This window comes from Ursus arctos, unplaced genomic scaffold, assembly GCF_023065955.2.
Source record: "Ursus arctos isolate Adak ecotype North America unplaced genomic scaffold, UrsArc2.0 scaffold_21, whole genome shotgun sequence".
NCBI lineage: Eukaryota > Metazoa > Chordata > Mammalia > Carnivora > Ursidae > Ursus > Ursus arctos.
The window spans coordinates 43,617,159-43,630,033 of NW_026622886.1; the positions used below are offsets into that span (position 1 = coordinate 43,617,159).

Here is a 12,875-nt window from a genome sequence, read left to right on the forward strand (position 1 = left end):
AGGTGGTATACAATCACACTTCGAAAAGCTGATAGGTCAGAAACCAAAACCAAAATCAAAACCACATCCTTGTTGGATGAAATAATTTCTTGCTGAGTATATCCTTTAGTACAGGACTCTGGGTAGATGTTTCAAAGAGAATGTTCCCTTTGGCTTTGGACAGCGTACATTTATTGGAGAACTTATACTAAATTAGAATCGGGGTGCCTGGGTGGCTCAGTAGTTAAGGGGGCGCCTGGGGGGCTCAGTCATTAAGCGTCTGCCTTCGGCTCAGGGCTGATCCCAGGGTGCTGGGATCGTGCCTGCATTGGGCTCCCTGCTCCGCGGGGAGCCTGCTTCTTCCTCTCCCACTCCCCCTGCTTGTGTTCCCTCTAACTGGCTGTCTCTCTCTCTGTCAAATAAATAAATAAAATCTTTAAAAAAAAATTAGAATCAGATTTAGAAGAGAAGTAAAACTATCCTTAATATCCAGTAGTCTGAGAATGATTTGCCATCACTACTGATATTATTTTTCAAAAGACAACTTTTGTTTCTCAAACTGTTGTACACACAAAAATACAAACTTTTACATTAAAATTGAGAAATTTATTGTTATTTTTTTCATGATGGAGAAAGCGGAACTAAATTAAAAAAAAATATACAGCTTGAAATAGTGAAAATCATCCTAAAATTTTGATGACAATTATACACTTATGGCCAAAATAAAACCAACAGTTTTTAATAATTAAATCACTTAAAAAAATTCTGCTCAATAATTTATCTGAAATTAAACACATATGACAATAACTGGGTTCTGGACATCTTGTAAAATGAAATGTCACTTTATCCTTCCCCCAAAATTGTGATCCTAGTAAAACAGTGGTTCGGTTTGGCTCCTTACCCAAAGAAGCCACTTCTCCATTCTATCCCTTATAAACATGTCAACTATCAGTCTTTTTTGATTTGTAAGGATGACAATTTTGGTTCCATTTAAAAAATGTTTCCAGTAGGCAGTCAAAGACGTAGAACTCAGCCTCACTCAGAAGAGCAGAGGATCAGTATTTCAACATAACGGTCATGGCTTTCTTCTAGTGCTCACTGAGGTCAAATGTCCTCATTTAATTATAAATGTTAAAAGGTAAAATTACATCTTAACAGCAGCCAAAAATTTATATATTTTTTTACGTATTTACAATATTGTACATATTTACATGACCACATCAAATACTGAATTGTAGAAATAAGAGACCACTTATAGAGGCATTCATTTAATGCCCCAGCATTATTTTCTTGTGCAAACTAAAATTGTTCTCAAACTTCCCAGAAAGCTAAAGACAGTCAACATTGCGAAGGCCGCCATCCATGGTTAAAGAGCCAAACCTAAAATACAAAAGAAAAAAGGAAATCTCAGATGATTCATTTTTTGGCCCGCAACATTTTAAAGAAGAATACAGGAGACTTTTCAGATGAATAAGCTATTAAAGAGTTTAAGCAACTATGATTTGCTCTCTTTCTTACTGAAACACAGGGGTATTATTGTAAATAAGTGAAAAAATACCAATCAGTGGCTTGGGAGGACTTCCTTTTTTTTAAAGATTTTTATTTATTTGACAGAGAGAGAGAGAAGAGAGAGAGTGTGCATGACAGAGAGCCCAAGTGGGGGAACGGCAGAGGGAGAAGGAAAAACAGGCTCCCCACTCAGCAGAGAGCCTGATGCGGGGCTTGATCCCAGGACTCTGGGATCACGACCTCAGCCAAAGGCAGACGCTTAACCGACTGAGCCACCCCGGCACCCCTTGGGAGGACTGAAGAGGAAAGGGTGAGGGATGTGATCTAGAAAGTATTAGGAAAAACTGGGTGGGATTTAGAAAAGCAAAGATAAGGAGTTGGGAGTGTGACATACTCAACGGACAGTAAGGAAGGCAAACTTGCTAGAACAGAATGTTATTTTGGGGACTAGAGGCAGTAAAGTTGACTGAATGGGCTGGGCCAGAGTATTCTGTTCTTTGAATTCAAGTGTGAATTTAGACTTGACCTTTTAGGTAACAGGAGTTTAGAAATTTTTGAGCCAAAGGAGTATGCCAGTAGATCAGTGTTTGGGAAGATTGTTTGGGCTGTAACAGCCATGACAGGTGGGAAAAGCCTGGGCTTATTAGGAAGATAGGTGGTAGGTTATCACCACAGCTCCCATTTGAGGAGGAAGATCTGATGAGGCCAAGAGGGGGAATATGGCAACATTGTTAAGGAAGATTACCAAACTCCATGAAAGGCAATAAAAAGAGAGTAAGTATCTAAAATAACCTATGTTCAAGGGAGCGGGGAAAAAGGTGGTTCCACTGAAGAGAATGAGGAAATCGGAGGGGAAACTGAGTTGGGAAGGGTGGTATGATGTGATTTTGGATACAAAAGAAATGAAGTGATAATGAGACAGCCACGTGAAGACAGTGCTCAAGATCTGGAGTTCATTATTAGTTCCGGCACAAATCCTTAAGCAGTCATTTAACATTTAAGCTGTGATTATGCCATGTTATATCACCCATATACCGTCAAATAAATTTGCAAATAAAACGGGAAAATGACTTATGGGACATGTTTTAAGAAGTGGGGATTTTATGTCACAAGGCAGAAGAGGTTCAATATAAGTTTGTTAAAGCATATCTTAATAGTCTCTTCTTGCTGATATTTAGCTCAAGTTGTGAAGAAACTAAATTGGGTACTATAAAAAAGTTAGATAATTACTATGTAATTGCTATAAACCAACAGAAAAAAAGATCTTAAAACCAAAAGGTAATTCACACACACATACAAATATGAATAAACATAGTAAGATGCTTTGTATCACTATTAACCAAAGAAATGCAAATTAAAACAAGACACCAGTTTTTACTAAACAAATCAGCAAACATTAAAAATGGTAACATTCAGGGCGCCTGGGTGGCTTAATCCGTTAAGCCTGACTCTTGATTTCAGCTCAGGTCATGATCTCAAGTTTGGGAGACTGAGTCCAGCCTCAGGCTCCGAGCTCAGCGGGGCATCTGCTTGAGATTCTCTTTCTCTCTCTCCTTTTGCCCCCCTCCACTTGCGCATGTGCACTCTCTCTCAAATAAATATTTAAAAAATAATGATTGTAGATAGAAATAAACTCAGAGAGGGCAAACAAGCATGGGAGGGGCAGAAGGAGAGGGAGAGAAATCCTCAAGCAGATTCCCCGCCCAGTGCGGAACCTGAGGCAGGGCACAATCTCCTGAACCTGAGATCGTGACCTGAGCCCAAATCGAGTCGTACACTTAACTGACTGAGCCACCCAGGCGCCCCAATAAATAATGATTCTAATGAGAAGATGTATGAAAAATCATGTGCAAAAGATTTTCACTTTCACGAACTGATTCAAATAAGCAGTAACTGTATTAACCAGCGCTAGTATAAAATGGATCAATCACAGTTGACTTGTCTTAATCCGAGCAACCCCAAACACATTAAAAGGCACCATGGAAATCACAAAACCACAGGGTTCTGACTTTATATCCTTTTCCCACTACTTTAACCTACGGATACAGGAAGACAGACAGGTACAACTACAGATCTATACGTACTCCACTGCATCTAAAATCACAGAGCAGAATAATATTTGCACTACTTACCTTTCTAAGATATGATTATTTTCAGCAAGTTCTTTAACTACCCCTTCCATTTCTTCCTTTAATTTCTTCATACTATACAAACAAAACAAGTTATCAATGTCTCTGATCCAAAAAGTACGCAAATGTTTTAGAATTCTATTAATATTATGTTTTAGTTTCTAGATTGGACTAAGTCATTAAATAAAACATTAGCAAATATATTCACAACAAATACCAAAAATTTCAAAATAAAGACCAAGATCACAAACTGAAATAAAAAATGAATGGAAACATCATAGTTACCAAATAATAAATTTCTTACCCAAGAGTCATTTCCACTAATGTATTAGAACATGGATAAATTGGGGTCATGGTATGCTTGATTCCACTGGAGGCTGCAAACATTTTCTGGGGCAAAGTTTCTTGTAACTGAAACATCAGAAGAACCTCCATCAATCACTGAACAAAGTACAAACCAGAGATCTTACATTAAATGTTACACTTGTTTTTTGTTTGATTTTTTAGAGATTTATTTATTTGACAGAGAGAGAGAGCAAAAGCGGGGGGAGTGGCAGGCAGAGGCAAAGGGAGAGGGAAAAGCAGACTCCCCATTGAGCAGGGAGCCCAATGTGGGGCTCAATCCCAAGACCCTGGAATCATGACCTGAGCTGAAGGCAGATACGTAAGCAAGTGAGCCACCTAAGTGCCCCAAATGTTACACATTTTAATAAGCCCTTTATAGCTTTAAATTTTAATTTCAAAACTGTGAATGATACAGTACTTAAATCAACACTTTAAAAAGGCTCTTTTATAGATGATTAAAGAACGGTCAGATGTTTTAAAGAGTGTAAAAATTTTATTTTTTCAGATGTTTTTAATTGTAAAACATCTAAGTTCTGAAAAGCTGGCTCAAAACACATATTACAAATGGGCAAAGAGAACTGAATATAAGGTGTATTATGTCCTGTTTCTCTGTTTTCAATCATTTCAAATATAAACTGAGAAGAAATGTATTTTTTCCTAATAGGAAAAATATCTTTTTCTAAATACTTTCGACAGTTATACCTCATTTGTGTAGTCTTGATACTTTGATACTTCTTCTTCGATATCAAAACACTGACTAGTTAGGGATAATAACTGTTTCCTAAGATGAAGCATCTTTCTGAAAACCAAAAAGAACCAATTAATAAGCAGTCTAATGAAATATTAATCTTACTTACAATATGCAATGTCCACTGAATTGTACATTGTGCAGTCAACCACTAAGGTTACTTACCTCATCCATTCTTCTGACTTATCCAAAAATGCCTCATATTTCTTAACACATTCCTCTGTAAAGTGGGTCATAGCTTTTGTTGCATGGTAATACAGTTTTTGCCTATAATTTAGAAATAATCACAGGCTTAAACCAATGTGATGGTTTCTATTTCCAATATTAAAAACTTTTCAAATACATAAAAAATTTATGTTTCTTAATAATGACTGTTCTGGCTTTAGAATATTTATAGTAGAAAGCCAAAGGTTTCTAAGATAGACATAGCAGCAAGAAGCGAAAGAGAAGGTTCATGATGGAAAATGGTCAGGAAATATTTAATGAAGTTAAGGTGAAGAAAGTGGTTAAGCCTGTCCTTGCTTATGTTCTCTATAATCTATCCTTCTGCAGTCAAAGCACACGACGTAGAAGCAGCCCCCTCATTCTCCCGTCTCCTTAACCTCTCAACCAGGGACAAGTGGGCCTCAACTATGTGCACACACAGTAACAATTCCATAAAGCCAAGATTAAAATGTATTTTTTATTATAATTAATTTCAACTTTAAGAGGAACTGTATTAATGACATAACCAAAAATAATTATTAAACACAATAGGGATACTTACTTATCAAATTTGTGGATCTGTTCCTCATTATAAGCTAATCCTAAAAATAAGAAATATTACTTCTGTAAATATAAAATCACAAAATCATGCATACTTCTTTTTCTTTTGAGATTATGACTCCGAAAAGACTAAGAGTTTAGAGTAGATGACACAAAGCTTGACCCATGGGTCAGATATATAGCTCCCAAGTGCTTTTAATCGATCTGTACAGTGTTAACATAAAAAAAAAATTAACTGCCAACATTTAAAAATCAGGATATTTCTTTCTTTCTTTTAAAGATTTATTTATCTATTTAAGTAATCTCTACCCCCAATGTGGGGCTCAAACCCATGACTCCGAGGATCAAGAGTCGTGTGCTCCACCGACTGAGCCAACCAGGTGCCGTGGAGTACTTCTAATAAAGTCTGTATTTCCAGCTTCTCTTGAGAATAGGAAGATTTTTGGGCAGCGAATTTGGAGAATCAGTAGTGACTCCCCCCTTCAGATGGGTATCTCCTCTCCTATCCTCCTCAGTCTCCACTGGCCAATCTCATTCCTTTCTGTTACATGACTGGTCTCTAGAGATTTGAGAGTTCAGGACCCTTAATCTAAAATATTCAAAAGGTTGGTTTTAAGAATAATTTTTAGTATATTCAACCTCTTTCCCAACAAAATCAAGTCTCTGAAATAAATAACTTAAGGAGCCACCCTTGCAAATATACCAAATTAATTCAACTGAATTACAACTAGTAGAGCCAACTCATTAGATTAACAAATGGCAAATTTTACTTACGACGTTCTGCTTTGTCTTTTTTGAACTGATAGTAAATCTCTGTGATGCAATTTAGCAGGACTTGTAGCTTTTCTACACTATATGAGGAAAAAAAATCCAAATAAATTAATTGAGTCAATGTGAAAAAGAACATTTAATAGTAAGAGCAGAAACTACCAATACAATTACATAACCTACTGTCTATCTTTTGGATGAGTGCCTTCTTGATGGGCCCAGGTATCTGCCAGCAATCCACCTGGAGATAATTTGCTTTCGATATCCTGAAGACTGGTTTCTATTGTTCCCTGAGAACTGGAAAGCTAAATAAAACCAGTGCGTTCAGATTCAGATGAGCAAAATACAGAAATGATACACCGCCAATGGGAGTCTAAAGTCTGAATCATACTTCTTTTGTAGATTACGTCAATTCAAAGTCAGAAAAACTATTTTGATTTTTAAATGCAAGGACAGTTTCTTGGTTTGATTTTCCACAAAGAGTATCATATGATAATAAAATAAGAGATTAACTAGTATTAATATTTTATAAAACATTTCTTACATTACATTTCCTTTCTTAAAAAACATACAAAATACTTTCAATCATTCAATTAAGCTTGCTTCTTTACCTGTAAAATATGGTTAATACTCTATCTCACAGAGTTGTTGTGAAAGTCAAATAGAAGAACCATTAGCATAGTCCCAATTACTGTCGTAATTCTGTAAATACTTACTCTCAACAATTTGGTGTGTATGTCTGAAATTTCACCTAACTCTGCTGCTTCTAGATTGATCTTCATCAACTTTTCATATCTGTATGAAAAACAAGTATGGAAAAATTAAATGTGCATAATGAATATGTAGATTTTAAAAGGTGTTTTATAAACTGTATCTGAGTTTTTATTATCATAACTATTGAGGAATAACATACTGAATGCAAAGCCTACAAGCAGCAGATTCCAAGAAAACTTGATATCTCTGTAAAGAAAGAATTTTATATACTTGTACTAATAAATTTTTATACAAGATAAAATAAAAAACACAACTTCCAACAGTCTTATGCCAGGATAATAGTCAAAATACTAGAGCAGAATGGTGGTCAATAGCACATACTGATTTCATTTATTACATTTCCTCTGCAGTATAAATAATACAGCCCAGGAATAGGGAAGTCTAAAATATCCTTCTGTTTCATAAAACAGTCTCAGGGATAAGATTAATTAATAAGTAATAGTAAACTAAAAGTAATCCCCAAATTCTATAAATACTACCAAAATACAATTCTAGAATACCCCTTCCTACTTCCTTTGTTGACTGCAGTTTTTATATTTTCCTATTCAGAGTGTCTGCTTTGCAAGGTTAAAAAATGAGATGTTTCTATGTCAGATCACCTTTTCCTTTGCAAAGGGTGGGAGAAAATGCCACCAAATTCATTTCTTACTGAGAGGACTAAACTTTTTGTCTTTGTGAGGAAGTAATTTAATCTAAGGTTGTATCTTAATACAAACACTTGCATAACACACTGTATTATGCTAAGGATAACTAAATAAATGAAAGAAAAATGGGACAATATTTAACATTTTAGCCACTATTAGTAAGGAAGTAATCTACTCACACTTTCACAGTTTTTTCAATGTTTCTGATGCAGAAATCCAAGGTGATCACAACTTCTGTCTTTTTGTGAACAGTTTCATTATAATCATCTTTTACTAATTCTCTAAAAAATAATAATGTTCTCATTAGTTTATCTAAGGAATGATTTTTCTTTCTTTTTTTTTTAAAGAATGATTTGTTTTCTCTTGTTTACCACTAATTACACTGCTGTTACTACTGTTCAGACGAATTTACTAACAATCTTGTTATATTATGAAAGCCAATTCATTTTTTCCCCCTTGGGCTGAGTCTTGCCAATTCACTTTTTATTACTGAAAGCATCACTGTGACCCCTATACTTATCTAGGGCACAAACCATTAATTACTACTTATTAGGTTAAGAGTTTGGAAATCTAAGGCATTAAAATTATATTAAGGAATAAAAACTAATCTATAATCACGTGAATAAGCTAAACAGCACTATGCTTTATATCACCAGAATTAAATTTTTATTATTCATAGATGATGATCTCTGAAGAAGCAGAAATAGTAAATAAGATGTAGTAAATAAGAAAGCTGGAGGGCATTTGGTCTACATTAAGGGTCAACAAACTGAACTGGTTTTTGCTAAGAATGACATTTATATTTTCAAAGGTTGTAAAAACAAAGAAGAGAACTTATGTGGCCCACAGAGTCTAAGTGAAAAAGTTTACCAACAGTGATCTACATTAAAAACTATTAAAAAAAAAAACACCCCAAAACTAAAAAAGAAAGCAAAAAACTTTTCCCATGACTTATTAAACTAAAAGTTAATAGGTAAGAGGAATAAAAGCTTTACGGAGCAGTGACTGTGGTGGATAACAAGAGCAAGAGAACTCGAGAGCTGTTAGGAACAATACCACAAAACCAAACAGAGTCAACACTTAGAGTTTTCTAGAAATTATTTAGTAAGAATGAAGAGACTTCTTAATGGAAAGAGAAAAGCATAGGGTTACAAGATGGATATGTGAATACCTAAAAAACCCTATCAATTTATGGATTCAACATAAAGCTGACAGGCAAAAAAAAGTGTCATTCGTCTTTCTTCTTAAAGCACCAGCAGAACGAGAATGATAAAAGGCTTCATACATGTTTTTGCAGGAAGGGAAGAACAGGTGTGAGGCACTGTCACAAGCATTAAAGCCAAAGAGCATTATGAGCCCAGGGAACACGAGGCCATTACTATGTTTATATAAAGTTCAAAAGCCTCAAATGATATATAGAAACTGGAGACATGATGTTCAAGCGAGACCATTTATTCTCTGCTTCTAGCAGATGAAAGACAGCATCTACAAATCATGAAAAAAGAGCAAATCATAGTCACCCACAGAACATTTCTTAGGATTACTTTCATGGAAGAGAATACTTAACTAGATGATCAATATTCTGACCTAGAATAACTATATTAAGTGATTTAGTTAAAAAAAATTTATTGCTTGTCAAGGTGAGTGTGTTCTTCCCTGTATAATTTCACTTACATGAAAAGTCTAGAATAGGCAAATCTCTATAGATAGAAAGCATATTTGTGGTTGCCTGGGGCTAGGAGGTTACGGGGGAAATGGGGAGTGACTGCTAATGGATACAGGATTTCTTTTTGGGGTGGCAAAAATATTCTACAATGAGTGGTGATGGCTACGCAATTCTGTGAATGTACTAAAAACCACTGAATTATACTTAAAAATAGGTGAATTAAACAGTATGTGAATTATAGCTCAATGATGCTGTTAGAAGAATAAAATTGACTGTATACTTCATTTGGGGAAAAAGGCAAGAAAGAAAGGAAGATTCCGAGGACATGAACTCTAGAACAATACAGACTGTACCGCATTATAACAACGCCAACGCCGGGGCGCCCGGGAGGCTCAGTCAGTTAGAGTGTCTGCCTTCGGCTCAGGTCACGGTCCTGGGGTCCGGGGATCAAACCCATGTTGGGCTCCCCACTCAGCAGGGAGTCTGCTTCTACCTCTCCCTCTGCCTCTTCCCCTCTTTCTCTCTCAACTAAATAAATAAAATCTTAAAAAAACCCCAAAAAACAAAAAATGACAAAGCCTACCAAGACAGTGAAATGACAGCCCCAGTCAAGGTCGTTGGAGAAAGATTTCATTTACCATCACATTGTACAGTGTGGCATAAGTTTTTAAACTTCAGATACTATTTGTCCTATCTGTCTCACAAGGCTGTAGGAATCAAATGAAAAAACAGCTGCTAAATGTGGTAAACTAAATGTGAAACAAATATATTATAATGAAACCCAAGGGACACCTGGGCTGGCTTTGCTGGTGGAGCATGTGACTCTAGATTTTGAGTTGGAGCCCCACCACTTGGGTGCAGCGATTACTTAAAAACAAAACCTTTAAAAACTAAACAAAACAAAACAACAAAAAACCCCCAAGCACTTGACCCTTCCTAGTCTGAAGAGGTAAAGTATAAACGACAGGGTGGTTACCCCTTAATTTTCAAATTTCAAGCTATTACTTACATCAACCATCGTATCCCCTTTCGCATTAATTCCTGATAAAGCAGCAAGGTACTGGCAATTTTACAGGCATAACACACAACTCCTGTTATTGCCTAATGAAGAAACACAATATTTGGTGCTAATTGTGGTACAGGGTAAGAAAAAACTTCAACAAACAATTCTCAAGCTTATATATTTTTATCAGGTTAATTAAAAACACAAACTACCAAGTTCTAAAAGCTAAGGACAGATACAATAAATATTTCATTCTTAACATGATAATGTTAAACACACACTGCCTCTACAGAGAAAATTTTCTTAGGAGTTCAAGAAAAGATAAAGAACACAAAATAATTTGCAAAGGTAATAATTTACATGAATAATTTCCTAGATCATATAGGCATATGTAAAGATAATACATTTTATTACTTCCACTATTGATAATTTTAATTCAGATGTTTACATAGCAATCTTTTTTCATAGTAATTTAATTAAATACTAACCTTAGCCATGCTAGCGTCCCCATCTAAATCGTAACGTGGATGTACTTTAGGGAGGGAAACTGAAATATGAAGTAAAATAATAAAAATCAGAAATAAAGTATTTTGAATAAATTATTATATCCTTTATATAGCAATTTTAAAAATTAAACATTAACCTCTAAATCACCTCTAAATTAAACATTAGTAGCAAAACTCTTTAAAGTTCTTTTCCAAGTTGAAAAAAAATCACTTGAAACAATGAATGCTCATTCCTTAACAATGAAGAAATTACCTGAAGTATTTCTAAGGAGTTCAGTTTTTTCTTAAATATATTCCCACACAATAAGCTCAACACTTCTCTTTAAATCTGAACCAAATTACAAAGATCCAAATAGAAAAGTAAAAATCTGGGTAATTTATTTTTTTTCACCACTAGGATTAATAATTTAAGATCCCAAAATGTAGATCTAATTTTCCTTAGACCCCGAAGCCTGGCAAAGTGTCCTATTCACACTGGACACAATAAACATCTGCTCACATTTATGATACAAAAGGTTATTCTGAGTGTTAGTAAAATACTAAAAGCAGAGAGCTACGGTAAAACATACATGACAAACTATTTTACCTTTTTTTGAAACAAATATTTAAGGTCAAATTATGTAGTCTACAAAGGCTTTTCAATTTTATTACTAGTTTCGTTCAACTAATTTACAAAATTTTAATGTTTATGAAAATTCTACATTACTGTCATCATCAATTAACTTTATGAAGATGCCAATTTTTTTTACAGGTCACCTTTACTTTAATGGCTAGCAAGATCACTAGGAAAATCTCAACTTACTTTTTTCATATATCAATCCTATGGTACTCAGAGGTTCCCGGCTTACTACAAAGATGGGATCTTCCTCCGTAGTTTTAGGGAAATGCTGTGCCAGTCTTCCAGGTTCTATGACTAAACGTCGTCCCTCATAGATAAGTTCTTGATTTGAAGAAATAATTTTGGTTTGTTTATACACCAGTTCATGAAATACAGTAGCACTGTGTGAGAAAAATTCAAAGGGACAACATAACTGGGATGGAGTAAGAGGTAAAAATCTCTGTGTGTGTGTGTGTGTGTGTGTGTGTGTGTGTGGTGAGTACAACAACATTCATTTCTGTGTGATACTTCAGACCATGGCCAGTCTATAAAAACACTGCTTGCTGATGTGGGTACTATGATGTCTATTACACTGAAAATCCCACACAGCCTGTCTAGATAGCAATCAGTTCCAAAATACTTTGTCTGAATACCCATGTTGGATACGTGTAAGATACAGGATTCTTAATGTTTAATAATGGGGAGCCGATACAGCAGAGCACTTCGGAGCATGGACTCTGGATCAGACTACCTGAGTTCAAATTCCAGCTCTACTTACTTGCTTAGTTACCTTAAGTTACTTGACTCCTCTGTGCCAAGTTTCCTCATCTATAAAACACAAGCAGTATCACCCACCTCACAGAACCGTGGTGAGGATTAAATGCCTTAAACAGCTGAGAACAGTCCCTGCGATATGACTGTAAAATATCTGTTAAATGAATAAATAAAACCAGATTTTTTTCAAAATGACGTTTTGAGGAAAAAGGCAGATTCTCCTTGAACAGACCCATGCAAACGAAGGAACATTTCAGTAGCAATGCTGTGATTTGGCTCAGGCGTGGGTGGGCTTTTTATGTTCAAATGTACTCTTAAAATGAAATAGTGGCCAGCACCTATGATACATTTTGGTTTTTCTTTTTTTAAAGATTTTATTTATTTGAGCAAGAGACAGAGAGAGGGAGAGAGAGCATGAGCAGGGGGAGGAGCAGAGGGAAAGGGACAAGCAGACTCCCTGCTGAGCTCAGAGCTGGACTCAGGGCTCCATCCCAGGGCCCTGAGGTCATGACCTGAGCCAAAATCAAGAGACGGCTGCTTAACTGACTGAGCCACCCCAGGCACCCCTATGATACACATTTATTCAGGCTATTACATACCAAAACAAAGATGAATAATATATATTTAACCTAACGCTGTATTAATATTATTTTATTTACTGATGGTA

At 35.5% G+C, this 12,875-nt stretch overlaps 1 protein-coding gene across 2 annotated transcripts in view; it reads right to left on the reverse strand.

The window, feature by feature from the left end:
- Positions 1 to 563: 563 nt before the first annotated feature.
- TBK1 (TANK binding kinase 1) overlaps positions 564 to 12,875 on the reverse strand; it is a 41,278-nt gene continuing 28,966 nt past the window's right edge. For both annotated transcript variants that reach the window (XM_026500107.4, XM_044384641.3), the window contains 13 exons: positions 11,639 to 11,835; positions 10,819 to 10,877; positions 10,337 to 10,428; positions 7,841 to 7,942; positions 6,960 to 7,038; positions 6,427 to 6,548; positions 6,250 to 6,326; positions 5,477 to 5,516; positions 4,876 to 4,977; positions 4,665 to 4,761; positions 3,922 to 4,028; positions 3,621 to 3,692; positions 564 to 1,359 (listed from right to left, as the gene is read on the reverse strand). In XM_026500107.4, the coding sequence (XP_026355892.1) occupies positions 1,308 to 1,359; positions 3,621 to 3,692; positions 3,922 to 4,028; positions 4,665 to 4,761; positions 4,876 to 4,977; positions 5,477 to 5,516; positions 6,250 to 6,326; positions 6,427 to 6,548; positions 6,960 to 7,038; positions 7,841 to 7,942; positions 10,337 to 10,428; positions 10,819 to 10,877; positions 11,639 to 11,835 (1,198 nt within the window). In that variant the 3' untranslated portion in view covers positions 564 to 1,307. The remainder of the gene's footprint in view (positions 1,360 to 3,620; positions 3,693 to 3,921; positions 4,029 to 4,664; positions 4,762 to 4,875; positions 4,978 to 5,476; positions 5,517 to 6,249; positions 6,327 to 6,426; positions 6,549 to 6,959; positions 7,039 to 7,840; positions 7,943 to 10,336; positions 10,429 to 10,818; positions 10,878 to 11,638; positions 11,836 to 12,875) is intronic.